General features: G+C 36.6%; 1 protein-coding gene and 1 non-coding gene across 9 annotated transcripts in view; one reads left to right on the forward strand and one right to left on the reverse strand.

The window, feature by feature from the left end:
- Positions 1-15,017, reverse strand: part of Mipol1 (mirror-image polydactyly 1) — a 349,459-nt gene that overhangs the window by 28,574 nt on the left and 305,868 nt on the right. For 2 of the 8 annotated variants that reach the window (XM_023721849.1, XM_012515995.2), the window contains one exon: positions 386-2,225. The exons of the other annotated variants lie outside the window; for them this stretch is intronic. In XM_023721849.1, the coding sequence (XP_023577617.1) occupies positions 2,159-2,225 (67 nt within the window). In that variant the 3' untranslated portion in view covers positions 386-2,158. Of the gene's footprint in view, positions 1-385; positions 2,226-15,017 lie in introns of those variants that run through there. 8 annotated transcript variants of the gene reach the window in all.
- On the forward strand, positions 12,704-12,809 carry LOC111818298. Its single transcript, XR_002822321.1, has one exon. It is a non-coding gene; the product is annotated as a U6 spliceosomal RNA (small nuclear RNA).

Genomic DNA, 15,017 nt, shown 5'->3' on the forward strand with positions numbered 1-15,017 from the left:
TGGAAATTGTGTTTTTATAGTGCTCTTTGTATGTTCTAAAACCCTAGACAAAACTCAAGAAAAGTTTGTCTGTTCTTCAACACTAAACTGAAAGCTGGGTCTAGTAGTACACACCTGTAATGCCAGCACTTGAGAGGCTGAGGTAGGACTGCCACAAGCTTGAGGCCAGCCTGGGCTGCATAGTTACTTCAGGGGCAGGCTGAACATTCAAGTTTATTTATGATTTATTTTAAAAGAGTTCAGGAATAGGGGCCGGGGAGATGGCTCAGTGGAATAAGCGCTTCCCGGGCAAGTGCATGGCCTGAGTTCAATCCCCGGTTCTGAAAAAAAAAAAAAAAAAAAAAAAAAAGGGGGGGTTCAGGAATGGATTATTCTGCAATGAGAGCTGCTTTTCTCTACTTACCTCCATCTTCAGGAGGGTACAAAGGAACTGTGCATACACACAGGGAGCTACTAGGGACTCCAAGTAGAGCACAGAGACAAGACTACGTATGACCAAGGTGTAATGCATTTCTATACTTACACTGTCACTGGTGTACAAGAGGCGAAAGGATTAGAAAGTGAATCCAGTTAGTTTTTAACCCCTGTCCATCCTTATTTTTAATTCTTACATTTAAAAAATCATTAAAAGCAGGCAATGTGAGTAAATTCCATATTTGGATGCAAAAAGATGAGTCTAACTGCCAGCCAGTTTAATGGATAGAGATTTAATAATGAAAAAAATGCATGCATGAGGTGTATCTTTTGTTACTTTTGACAAAGCACCTCCAAATTTCCTGCAAAGTAAAATACATGAGATAATTTCTAATTGTAGACAAAAGAATAACTCAATCAATTGTCCTTAATACATTTATCCTGAGAACAGGCAGTAGTAGATAATTTAGTATAATCTTAAAGATGAATTAAAAATTCATGAATTTGTAAAAAATTTCATTTGGCTAAGTGTGTTCACTGATTCATTCTTTGCTTGTCTATTTCAACTTGCTCCAGGCATAGTTATTTGCTATTGGTCCCTCACCTGATCCACGTAACAAAGGAAGGAATGTTTGTATAGCAAAATACCTAACATCTCAGATTTATTCATATCATTACATGCTTTAACTATTTTGTTGCCTTTTACATAAAATTAAAAAATTTGGTAACCTGAACCAAACTGCAGGTTAACTTTTTCTTATGTCCTCATATTGTACATTACAGTTTAATGGTATATTATACATTGCATTCTCTTCCTCTACAACAGAACTTCATATCTAAAAGAAAGATAACAAGAATAATGAACAAATTTGACGATTTCTTGCCTTTTAGAATTCAGACGTACTGGCACATGCTAACTTTCAAGCCCGAAGTGTCCCAGACTATTTGACAGAAACTTGGCAATTTCTTCAGCTTAAGTGGAGCTTAAATAATCACCAAGGCTCAACATTACAAAAATACTGACAATATGAATTTATAAGTGAGCATTAACAATCTTTTCTTTTTATTGAAAAGTCTGTATTATTTTCAGGTGAAATGAAAATCATGACTTGAATGTAATTTTAACATTCTAAACTCTTATGAAAGCAAATTATATATTTTATTGGTGGCATCTATACTTAATGATCTTGAATGCTAAGAAAGATGACATATATATATATATATATATATATATATATATATATATATAAAGGAAGACTGCACACTCTCATGACTGAATCTTTCTCATCGGTTAAGAAATATACTCTATATTGGAAATAGCATTTATTTGAAGTTTTGACCTAACACAGTGGATTAAGACTTAGACAATATTTACTTTGCTGCACTTTGATTCAGAAAGGACCATATGTGAAGATACTATCTTGACCAACTTTGCTATATATCTACAATGGTCTTACAGTACAAAGATTTACATTAAACATACTGAGATACAAAATAGTTACAAACAAATTGCAACCTTATAGCTACCCATTGGTAAAAGTTAATATATTTGGATAAATAACTCAAGTCAGCAGCAAAGTGGTTAAACATTTGTGATTTGATTTTATCTCAGCTTGGAATGTGGTTGGAGTGTCCCACTTCTAACAACTGTTTGCTAAGTTAAGGCTTTTAGTGTTTACACAGTGCTGAATGAGGCAGCCTGGTCACCAGATGTGATCTCTTCCCCCAGATTGTTGCTTTGCAGTCAGATCACTGTCCTCATGGTTCCTGTTCCAACCTTTTTCCTCAAGACATCCACCAGCCTTTCCAGCCTAAAATGGGAAAAGGGAGCAGGAGGGAAGGGGCAGGGTGGGAGTGGGGAGAAAAGTGCAAATATTATCAGGAATGTTTGGGCAGAAAAGGGACAGTATTAGCCCATGACCAAGCAGTGTTGGTAGGCATATTAAGAAACAAAGCAGTACTGTGAATGAGAGACATTCATACTGAATATGCAAGCACTTGGGCTTTAAAAAGCCAGCAACAACACCAACTTCAAATACATTATATCAATGTTAACTGCTACACAAAATAATATAGGTCACTCATTTAAATACATTTCCCTACTTGCATAAACACTGGGAATGAACCCTTTACAGTGCAGTGATAAAACAGCATACTAAGTGTAGATCAACTTCCAACTGCTTTTTTCATAAGAGAGCCACATATACAGAAATATTAGCAATCATACTTCTTATATAGATAAACAAGTGACCCTTTGGTTCATATGGTGAATAACTTATGGATTTAATTTATCCTTTTTCAGAGTCAGTTGATGAAACCAAAAATAGGAATTAGATAGGAAAAAATTATGTTCCAATAACACTATAATAATTTAAATATATACAAATGACTGGACATATATACCATTCTGTACTACATTAATAAACTTCCTATTTTTGAGTAGTGCAAGCTAGGAATTACTATAAAGGTTTTATTTTCAATAAAAATTATATATATTTTAGTAAATTAAACTCCATGAAGGAAAGAGAGTCAAACGTTCAGAAGTTTGCTCTGCAGTGGTCTTAGGCTCCTCTGTGTGTGGGAGATCACATTTGTGTGGCTCAGGGAGAGCTTTGCCTAACAAAAGTGATGGAATCAGACTATTAATTGGCTTTCTTCTTTCTTCTTTTGTTTTCTGAACAACAAGCATAAAACCTCAACTGAAAGTTTCTCTTGATGCTACACACAGACAGGTCTTCCTCCCAAGTGAAAATCATGCCCCAGAGTTTTCATATATACAACCTGCCCTCCTCAAAGACTGATGAGTGGCAGTCTAGTCTGCTCCGGTTTGCCTCATTTATATGGATCCATGCATGAGAGTCCTTTGCAAATAAACACAGCACAGAGCTAGACACCAAAGGAATGAGGGAGGGCATCCTTAGTGTCACACACACTCGTTTACACTACTGGGGACTTTCAGGAAAGAATGGACAAATTAACTGCACACAATTGTAAAATCTAGCTCGCTTATTGGCCAAACCTGCATGTAATAAGAATTTGTTAACAGAAAACAGAACTATGAAACAAAATCTTTAAGAAATATAATGATAATCTTAAAAGGTACATCTTTTTTATTTTTATTTTTATTTTTTTAATTTTTCAACAAATAATACACTGCATATATTCTTCTTAGTGGTTAATTGCTGTACAAGATGCGGACTTGTGATCCTATTTACAAACACCATTAGAACAAATCATTCTATTCATTAACAGAATGTAACTATATATCTATCCCAACCACTTTGAATACACAGATACAAAATGGACATTCATCTGTATACCCCATTTTTTCTAAGTTCCGTTATTGAATATTATAGGTTAAACTCAGCAAAATATTCTAAAAGAGTCCAGTAGCCCATAATAGCATTGGGTCTTCTGTTTAACTGGCAATGTCAGAAATTATTGACCTGAGTCCCCCACAGCTCAACTTAACAGCATGGCTTTATTTCTTATAATTTCGTCTTCATACTTTTCTGCTGGATGGTTAAGACCAAGGTAAAGCAGGACCTGTGCAACAAGAGTTGTAGCTTTTTGGTCTGAGAAGGTCAGTGAAATGCCCTCAGGTTTGTCCTGAGATCCTGTACCTCAGATTGTAGAACCTTTATCAGTGCAGCCATGTGGATGAGTCACGGCCAATACTTGGCCAATGTGCTCTCTGTGAAAGCCTGAGAGAGTGTCTTCTCCCCATGTGACTCTCCTTAAGCCCACTCTATGTCATCGATCACTTTCCTCTTTGGCCCCATAATCTTCTTGATCAGAAAATTTGGGACACTACCAAGAAAAGGCATATCTTGCCTAAACTTATTCTATCTGGATGAAACAGTCTGGGGGTACAAATACCTGAACGAGAAGATTCATAAGAAAATTCATTGCATTCACAGATTAACCTGTGCTAGTTGGGCTTTCTCTAGTGGTCAAAACGAGTTCCATTTATGCTAGTATGGTTAATCAGAATATTGAATTCCTTTAGGCAGAGTTTTATTAACCAAAATTTTAATATGAATTATACATAGTATAAATTTATGCTTCATATTTCCTGCCACACTCTGATACTAACTTAAATTGGTAACAAATAGTTTGCAGTAAAAATTTTGAAGCCATTAAAAGATTTATTTGTATAAGAACCAGAAAATGTTGCTTTCAAGTTGGCTAAATACATCCTTCCTCAATAATACGACTTACTTTATTAATAAACTTCCTCATAGTATAAAAATAAATTCTACTTTATGTAGTTAGTATTACTATGGCTTCAAACTCAGAATCCTAAATCAACGATGAGCCTATGAATAAACATTGTGCTTGTTTAGACTTCTTTATAGATAGATTCATTTTACATTTATTTCCTTTTTATGCATCAGGGCATCTTTCCATTTATAATTCCTATTTTGCTGAAGTAAGAGGTTAAGAGGAAATACTTAAATATCATGTTTTGCAATGCCTCTACTATATTTCAAGAATTGTTAGATAAACCACATTCTCAGTTTATCCAAGTTGAATGATTTATGAAAATTTGATCTTTAACATGAGAAAAAATGCCCATTACTTAGTTTTTCAAAAGCTTACTGACTTCTGAAACACAATGAGGCAGCTACTCCTTGCTATACAGAAGAGAATCCGCCTGCCAAACAGAGGCTGTGCCAACAGGAAGGCAGAAGCATGTGTCTACTGAAGCACCGTGCAGGATCTGCCTGGAAGGTATTCTTTACTGCCCAAGTCAATAATATCCTTAAAACATTTTGGACCTCACTGAGTGTATTACATAATGATGTCTCCCCAACGGCTTCATGAAGTAAGGTGAGGACTAGGATTTCTTCATTTTCAATATGAAGAAATTAAAGCACTTATACAAATGCTGAGGTAAAGCAGTGCAAACACATAAGGTTCTGAGGCAAAACTGACAAAAGTGGCCTTGTTCTCCTTGTTTCCAGTTCAGAGCTGTTTCCATTACAGTTTGCATTACCAGTGACCTACAGGTTCCAGATTAATTGATTGTGTTCTAGTCCTATCATTAAAACTTTTTTCTCAATTCTTAAGTCAGGTTAGGAAAGTATTTGTTGACATATTTCTCTTGCTATGGTAGTAAGAACACATTATAAGAAAGTAAATTCATGACACTGCAGACACTATTAAATAGTTATCTTATTTACTATGATGCTTTTGTATCATCTTGAAAACTAAATTTACAGGTATATTTTATGTAGAAATACTATTTTTCAACCAATCTTTAATATTTTATTTTCTATTTTTGATTATCTAATATTCATTGAGTGTTTATAAAAAGCATCAAAATTTTCACCATTGGCCGGCCAAATAGCTCAGGGGATTAAAGCACCTGCTTATGCAGATGCAGGGGCAGGGAGTTCAATTCCCAGGCCTGCAGTGCTGGCCCTGCCCCTGGGGTGCACTGAGACTGCGCTTGAGACTGAGACTGGGCATGGTGGTGCATGCCTGTAATTCCAGCACTTGGGAGGCTGCAAACAGGAGGATCACTACAGATCTGATGTACACAGCGAAACCCTGTAGGCCCTGTCCTAAATAAACAAAACAAAACAAAAAAAACCCTCAACATTGTTTTTTGGAGTATAGAAAAGTAACAGAAATAAATCCTTAAATGAACTACAATGAAAAGAACTACAATAAAAATTTGCTTCAATTATTACCCCTAAACCAGTCTGCATACAACAGTATTTTTCATAACCCTATGTCACTTACACTGACAGTACATGTTCTTTGTTTTCCTGGTTTCTATAAAGGACATACTTGACATCTCTCTGGTGTTGCTATATTGTCAGTAAGTTCTTATTATATTATTCAATGTGTAGTTAATAGGAATATAAAATATCCATAAAATAAATTAGTAAATTCATAGTATGTACTGTTTAGAGCAAACATCAACATTTTTACATCACCTGTGCACTTCTTACAAAACTTAAAAGTCAACATCAGAAACAAATTGATAGTATTTTTCTATGTCATTATATGCTTGCACTATAGTGGAATGCATAGCTTTCCAACAAGCAGGTAAACCACAAGCTACTTAACAAGTTTCCTAAGTAGTTTGCACTCATTTTTCACTCTTAATAAATCTCATGATTTATTTTAATAGGCCAGTAATGCTAAATGAGTATTTTCTGTGTTCCAGGAACAATGAGAAGTTATTCACACACAATTTTCAGGGTAATTCTATGAAGTAGGGAATACCATCTAGCCACCAAAACCACAGCATGTATAGGCTAATTTAGCCACAGCCACACAATCAGTGGCTTTTGCAGCTGAGACATAATGCAGTGTTTAACCACTACACCCCTTATCTCTCCAGCGTTACATTGCATATAAAAGTATTGCATACTTTAAGGGTTATTTCTTTCTTTCTTTTTTTGTGGAACCAGGGATTGAACTCAGGCCCTTGCGCTTGCCAGGCAAGCCCTTATTCTACTGAGCCATCTCCCATGGCCCCTTTAAGGATTATTTCTGAAATTTAATTTATTTATTTGGCACAGTGCCTTGCTACACTGCTGCCAGGCAGGCACTTAGACCACTAAGCTATCTCCTTAGCCCCTGTATTTCTGAATTTTTGTGGGCTTCGTATAGTCTTGTGAACTAGATAATTTCATTGAAGAAAAATGGGAAAGAATAAAAACAAAAAATTCTTCATCATTTGAATTATACTGAAGTAAATTTCTCACACATTCCACTTTTTAAAAAATATTTTTTAAATTTTATTTTTATTATTATCTTTTTTATTTTTAGGGAAAGGTCTACAGGGTGTTCAAGGTGTCAGATCATACTCATAGGGATCCTCCTGTTTATAGCCTTCCAGGAGCTGGGATTACAGGCAAGTGCCACCACGGCCAGTCTCAATCGCCTTCTCAGTGTGCCCAGGGGTGGGGCTGGCATGGCAGGCCCGGAGATTGAACCCCTGGCCCCTGCGCCTGCTTGCAGGCACTTTAATCTGCTGAACTATTTGGCCGGCCCCTAAAAAACAGTTTTTGTATTTGTCAGTGTAATAGTGGGAGAACCCTTATTGGTTACATAATTTTCTCTTCACAAGAAGCATTTTTTCTGTTTAGGCAATGAAGTGGCTCCATCAAACATATTCAGCTTTTAGAATCCCTTAGAGGAAACCAGGGAAGGCCAAGTAACATGGGTAACAATCACCCCTCTAGCACACTTCCAAGACTGCTAAATGTACTCCATGTAAGGGTGACTATTAGTACAGAAGATCTTGCTTTTTCTCAATTATAGCAAAGGATAAGTCTTTAAGTGAAATTTTTTTTCTTTTATCACTATAGTTATTATATTGATGTTCTAAGAAAGTATTGATATGGTTTATCATCTTTTCAGTACACTTTTCACATATTCCTCTGAAGATACTGGTCTTTTCACTTCACTTTCAAATTCTGACCTCTGTCCCAAAATTCTCTTCTAATATTTAGACTCACATATCCAACTGTTTTCAGAACCACAGGCCTACAGTCCACAGCATGTCTAAACCAAACCTACTTCATCTCCCATGTACATTTCTGTATTTAATTATCTTGGTTTTTTTCATTCATTCAGTTAGTCTCTATGCTGGAAACATTTAGAAAAGCTGGGGACATTGAATTTCTTCTTCTCAGTTCTGCTTGGATCTAAACAAACTTTGTAATGAAACCATGAATGTAGACCTTGGGAAGCAATGAAAAGGCTCCCATTCATTTTGCAATCGCATTTGCATTTTAGGCAGATCACAGTGGCAAGAATGTGGAGACAGGACACATGCTCAGTTTAGCTGATACGTAAGAAGATGAGATTGTTTCTTATTAAAAAATTCTGATCAACACAGCAATGTGGAAGTGCTGAATGCAGTGAAGCATGCACTTAAAAATGGTCGAATGGTGAGTGTATTAAAAATCTCTTACCAAGATAAGCAAATCAAGACAAGAAAGCTTCAGGTAGAGCTGCAGTAAAGCAGATAGATAGGCAGAAGAGGATGGATGTGAAAACTATTTGGGATACTGGGCCAAAAGGATGCATGCCTTTGAGAGTAGAATGGGATAGAAAGGAAGAAGCAAGGAAAGAAAGTTGACTCCTAGGTGTCTGTTCTTACTGACTGGGCAAATAGTGATGCCCTAAGCAAGACAACAAAGAGGAAAAGCAGCAGATTTCTACTGGTGAGTATGTGCATAAGGAGGAGTTCAGTCTGATACTTAAATATATTGAAGTGCTTTTGAGACATATAAGTGGGGATACCTAGGTACATGGATGTAACAGTTTGTGTTAAAGGGGAATTTTAGGTGGATATTCAGTTCCTAAAAACATATTTTTTTGTAATTCCTATGTGAGAAATATTGTGCTAGGCCTTGATTATTCAAAGAACAGGACATGTTCCTTGCTTATAAGGAGTAACAAGGTAAAAATTATCTCTTTATGGTTAACTCTAAAAGGTTATTTGTAAATGTAGTAAAAAAATAATCAGAGGCATTAAATAGCACTTAGCTGTGGTATGGAAGGAGAAGAGTTCTGCAAAAGCTTCTGAAAGTGCTTGAGTATTAAAGAATGAGAAGAAAATAATCACCTGAAAAATAGAGACAGAGCAAGAAAGGGAATTCCAGGCAGAGGAGGTAACATGGGAGGGCACAGAGGTAGGAAAAACTTGATGTGTACCAAGTACTAGCAGTAGCATGGGTTCCTAGAACAATCAAGAGGGAGAATGCCAGCAAAAGGGGGTCAGCAGATGAATCACAATGGAGTCTTACTCTAGCCTGCAACTGAAGCCATGGAAACAGACAGAAATCTTTAGAGATAAATAAAAAAAGAAGGGTAGGAGGACAGAGCCAAATGAAACCAGTACGTAGAAGAAAGACACTGGCAAAAAGAATTTGAGAAAGAATAGTCAAAAAAGTAAAAACTGGACCAAATGTGGGTGCTATAATACAATCCAGACTGAAGAACTTCAAGAATGGGGTGATTCACAAAACTAAGTGAGTGCTTCAACAAGATCAAGGCGAAAAGTACCTATCTGATTTAACAGTTAGAAAGCAATAATGTTTTTCAGTGCAATTTTAATGGTTTGATGAGAGTGGGATTAAGCACGAACAGAATGTGAAACAGTGAAGACTAAGAACAAATTCTATAAGAGGCTGGCTAGAACGTAGAGGACCACAGTCACAGAATGATGTTTGGCATCAGGAAATTGTTTTAATGGAAGATACAAATATATTTATAGATCATGAAAAAGGAGATTATGGAAAGAAATTAAAATATGTGGGGAAAAGATACCTTTCAAAGCAGAGTCCCAGAGGATGGAATCATAAACATGATTTATAGGGTAATCTTTGAGAATATGACTGGGATATGACTAGAAAGTGTTGAAAGAGGCAGGATAAATACATCAGTGGTTAATTTTGTAGGTATGGAGAAGAAAATGGGCAGGAGCTAGGCCTGCTAGTTTCAAACTTTCCCATACAGCAGGAGACACAGGGCTCTGCTGAAAGCACAGATGAGAGAAAAGGCTGGAAATAAAGTTTAATACAAGAAAAGCAGATCAGGGCTATGCAAAAGGATTGTCACAGATGGACTGATGACCTGTATAGTTAGAGTCTGAAACGTTAGAAAACTTTGACCATCAGAGCATTATAATCTTCCGTCAGGTCTATATATTGGGAGTAGATACAGGAGAGAGCACTGTAATAGTGATTCATAGCTTTGTTGCAAGACAGTTGAGAGGGGCTGGTGAGATGGCTCAGTGGTCTAAAGCACCTACTTAGAACAAGCTAAACTAAGCACAGCACAGGAACCGCGGTTCAATCCCCCAGCACCACATGCCAGCCAGCCCCGCCCCCTGGTGGGCTGAGCTGGCCACACACACACAAAATAAATAAATATTAAAAAAAAAAAAAAAAGACAGTTGAGAAAGACAAGAGTGTAATGAGACTGAGTATTCTGGGGCAAAAGTGACTATGCCTAGACTTTGCCTAGAACTCAGATTATTGTGAGAAGAAAGCAGCTCTATGAATTGCTCAGAGCTGAGGGAAACAATGGTGCAAGCAATTGACTGAATGTCTTGATTTGGGTTGTCCCTAAAAAGAGTAGAGCCAATTGTGCTCCACTTGCCTGTCATCCAAGCTCTGCAGGTGGCTGAGCAGGAGGATTTCAAGTTTGAGCACAGCTAAGAAATTTAGTGACAAAAAGAAAGAGAGAGAGACACACACATAAAGGACACAGAGAAACAGAGATAAGAGGTGAAAAGAGAGAGTGCCTGGGGATGCAATTCAGTGGGTAGGCCAGGGTTCAATCCCAAGTTAAGAAAAAAAAAAAAAAGCAAAACAGTCAGAGTAGTGGAATAAAGACTGTTTTTTCCCCCTTTCCACAGACGTAGTTTTGATCTTAGGACTTCAGAGGTAGACAATTTCTGGTACCAAGATCCAGGTGGGGAAAAAAGGGTGAGAAGGAAAAGTCCTTAGCATTCAGGAGGCAGAAGAATAAGACAAAGTGATTCTAAATAATAATGCATGAATATAGGAGAGAGAGTGAAATGAATGACACAACAAGATATCTGAAATTCATACTGAATGGATGGCACTGATCAGGAGATCAGCAGAAATCATTTAAAGAGAAAATAAAGCTGAGTGATACAAACCTTAAGAGAGCAAAGGATTTTACATGGATGCCGAAAGTATGAAGGCATATTAGTGAGGAAACAGAAGAACTCTGTGTCTTATTCTATAAATAATAAATACGATGTATTCAGGGCAGAAGTTGAGGACAGACATGAGGTATTAACAACAGAATGAAGGTTCCAGAAAGCAGATGGAAAAAAGCTGGGATCAGAAAGACACAAAGAAGAGAGACTAGAAGAGAGGAAGCACAGAATTGCATAGACAGGTAACTGATGGAGTTAACTCACTCCTCTGTGGAAAAATTGTAACTAATGAAATAAAAACTTCAGGTTTAGTTTTAGTCATAACTAACTGAAAGATATACAGTGTAAGATGCACACCAATTCATATAAAACATACATACACACATCTCTGAATATATAAAGTCATGATCATACAGATACAAAGGAAGATGTTTTGTACAGTGGAAATACTGTAGTGAATGAGGTTTACCCGAGGCACGATTATTGCTAATTCAAAGAGGAAGAAAATGAAGTTGAGAAAAGAAATGAAGTTACACTATTCATACTATATACTCTGGTTTCTCTTCAGATTGTGTAAATCTTTCACCTTTTACACTATTCATACTGGAGAAGAAACCAGAGACAGCATTTCTAACTGAAAAGGTAAAGGTAGAAGTAGATGGTATAGTGACATGAAAAGTAATGGTGAATAAAGTGGAAATAAGAACTAATAAAAAGTGGCAAGAATGGAGTTGAATAATAATTACACTTAGAAAATTATCCCTAATTTTAATAGAAAAATCTGTCTCCTTGAGTCTTCCACTAAGTGCTTTAAATCACTACCTTACTGGTTTCCTGCATGAGGTATGAAAGTCTTCAAATGGCTTTGTATATGAAAGTCACAGATGATGTCATCATTCATTATTCTCTGTGAAAGTTCTCTAGCAAGGCTGGTGTCTTTAAAATATTGGCCCTCATATAATTATCCAGTCTGACCCCTATACAATAATCCAAATGAAGGTGGATCCTATCATTGCGTTCTCTGGAAATTTACTTCTCTCTCTCTCTCTCTCTCTCTCTCTCTCTCTCTCTCTCTCTCTCTCTCTCTTTTGAGGTGGGGATTGAACTCAGGCTCTTGCACTTGCCAGACAAGTGATTATTCTACTGAGCCATCTCCTGGGCCCTGGAAATTTATTTATATCTTAATGCTGCCACGGTTCACTAGAGATTTACACTGAGCTCTGGGCAATTGATTCATCCACTACTACTTCTTTGCCTCTAAAGCTGAGCCAAACCGTTCCTTTTTTGGACAGATGCAGTTAATATTTTGGTATTGGTTATTCACAGTTGCATAAAAAACCACTCAAAAATTAGTGGCTTAAAACAACAGCTACTTTATTTAATCATGTCAATTTTGGCTTGGCTCAGCTGGACAGTCTGGCTGCAGTCGTGCCTGGAATCACCCCAGCAGCTATAGTAATCTGGAGCTGGAGTGTCACGTGCCTCATGGTTCTGCCTTCTGACTGGGGCCGCACTTTAAGTGATGTTTTACTCTCAAATAAAGTATCCCACACTGGCCAACCCAGTGAGCACAGGTTAGGAAGAGGAGAACACTGCAGTTGGTGAAGACTCTCAAGTCCCTTGTCAGTGCTCGCTTCGGCAGCACATATACTAAATTGGAACGACAAAGAGAAGATTAGCATGGCCCCTGCGCAAGGATGACACGCAAATTCGTGAAGCGTTTCAAGTCCCTGGTCAGAAGATGTAAAACATCGCTTTTATTTTGTGCTGAAGTGAGTCAAAACAAGCCTAAATTCAAGTAGTGGAGAAATAGAATCCTTCTCTTGACAGAAGCAGCTACAAACATTTGTGATTCTGGTTATTCCTCTAGAGTGTTGTTCATAAATTAAGACTTTTTTTTGGTCAAAATTTCTTAGGAAATGTTGCACATTTTCCTAGCAATTAATATCCTTTGTGTCTTAAATTTGTCTTATCACTTTTTGTACCTGTAAGTCTACTTTTTGTGCTTTTAATACAGGTATTGAGGAGAATGAGAAATAAATTTAAGAAAAAATTGATGAACTATCAAGAACCAAGAATAACATTAGTGCCATCCCAGCAAGGTGTATTATGTATTGCTGTTTAATTAGCTATGGTTTCTCTGAATTATGTAATCATTTTTATTTTTTATCCATAATTTTATTGAGAAACAAATAGCAATGAGACAGTTTCAAACCAAATTGGTAGGAGAGTTTCAATAATTAACACATTGCATACTCTCTTCCTAGTGGTTATTGCTATACAAGATGCAGACATGATATCATATTTACAAACACTACTAGAACAAATCCATTTATTCATTAAGAGAATGTAACTATATATCTATCCTAACCATTTTGAATACATAGATACAAAATGGACATTCATCTGTATTCCCTTTTTTGTTTAGCTCCATCATTTGAATATTATAGCTGTGTCAACTCAGCAAAATATTCTAAAAGAGTAAGGTAGCCCATAATAGTTTTGGGTATTCTGCTTCACTGGCAATGTCATAAATTGCTGACTTCAGTCCCCTACATCTCAACATAATACCATGGCTTTACTTCTTATACTTCGTTTTTATACTTTTCTGCTGGATGATTAAGACCAAGATAAAGCAAAAACTATGCAACAAGAGTTGTAGGTTTTGTGTCTGATAAGGTCAGTCAAATCCCCTCAGGATTTATCCTGAGTACCTTTACCTCAGATTGTAGATGTTGTCAGTGTCAGCCATGTGGATGAGTCATGGCCATTGCTTGGCTAATGTGCTCTCTGTGAAAACCTGAGAGAATGTTTTCTCTCCATGTGACTCTCCTTAGGCACAGTCTACATCATCAATCACTTTCCTCTTTGACCCAAAAACCCCTTGATCAGAAAATTTAGGACACAACTGAGTTACATGACGTTACAGTACAAGTTCTCATATGACCTGAGTCTTAATTGACCTTGGAAGGCTAGGGCCAAAATGTTGATTTTGTTTGTGGCCCTTCTTTTTCTCTAATTTTGGTCTGCAAACTTAGGTTGTTAACCCTCCAGAAGACAAGCTTATTGTTATTACCATACAACTAAGGCTGTTAAGCTTAACCTCACTATCTGTCTGAATATCAAACATCTTAGGCATCACATGGAACAGGTATTTTTCATCAAGTATTGATATGTTGAACTTTAAGTCCCTATAGAATATGATGGAAAAATATTTAAAAATTAGAATATATTTTCAAAATAGGCATAATTATATAATTCTTATGTTTACACATAAGTAAAAAAATCTAACCATATATAGCCTTGAAGCAGGACAGTCCCACAACATTCCTTTTCCTGTCTCCTGCCTTCATTCACCCCCTTCTTTTTGAACAGTCATCTACCCAAGAGACAGCACAGCAGCGACTGGCATGTCATGACAAGCAGCCCATATTCAGAAGACCAGAATGACAGGCACTCCAAGCATGAACGTACTATTACAAATTGCCATCTTCAGTGCAGCTGCTTAGTTCACAGGTATCAGTATATATAGTTAGTCAGGGTGAGAATCTTTCCAATTAACTGCTAGATTCAACAATCCTCTGAAGAGTCTCAGGATCATTGCCTTGCCCATTTTTTGCATATAAATGTATGCTTGTCATTGTCATGTTTCCTGGCTCTTCTCCTTTACATCTTTGAATTAGTCCTCAAGTTCTTGCTTTCCTTTTACTTGTATTATACCTTTGTATTTGTATTTTTTTTGAGTTCTTATACTAGAGAAACTATACAATATTTACACATGTGTGTCTCGTTTATTTCACTTATGAGTATATCTTCAAGTGGCATCCACTTCAATATAAGAACTTCGAGTTTATTATTCTTTATAGCTGAGTAAAACTGCATTGTATAAAAATACCACATCTTTTTCAACCATTCCTCAGGTGATGGGCATCTTGTTTCC

The sequence above is a fragment of the Octodon degus genome, unplaced genomic scaffold (assembly GCF_000260255.1).
Source record: "Octodon degus isolate 3935 unplaced genomic scaffold, OctDeg1.0 scaffold00086, whole genome shotgun sequence".
Taxonomy (NCBI): Eukaryota; Metazoa; Chordata; class Mammalia; order Rodentia; family Octodontidae; genus Octodon; species Octodon degus.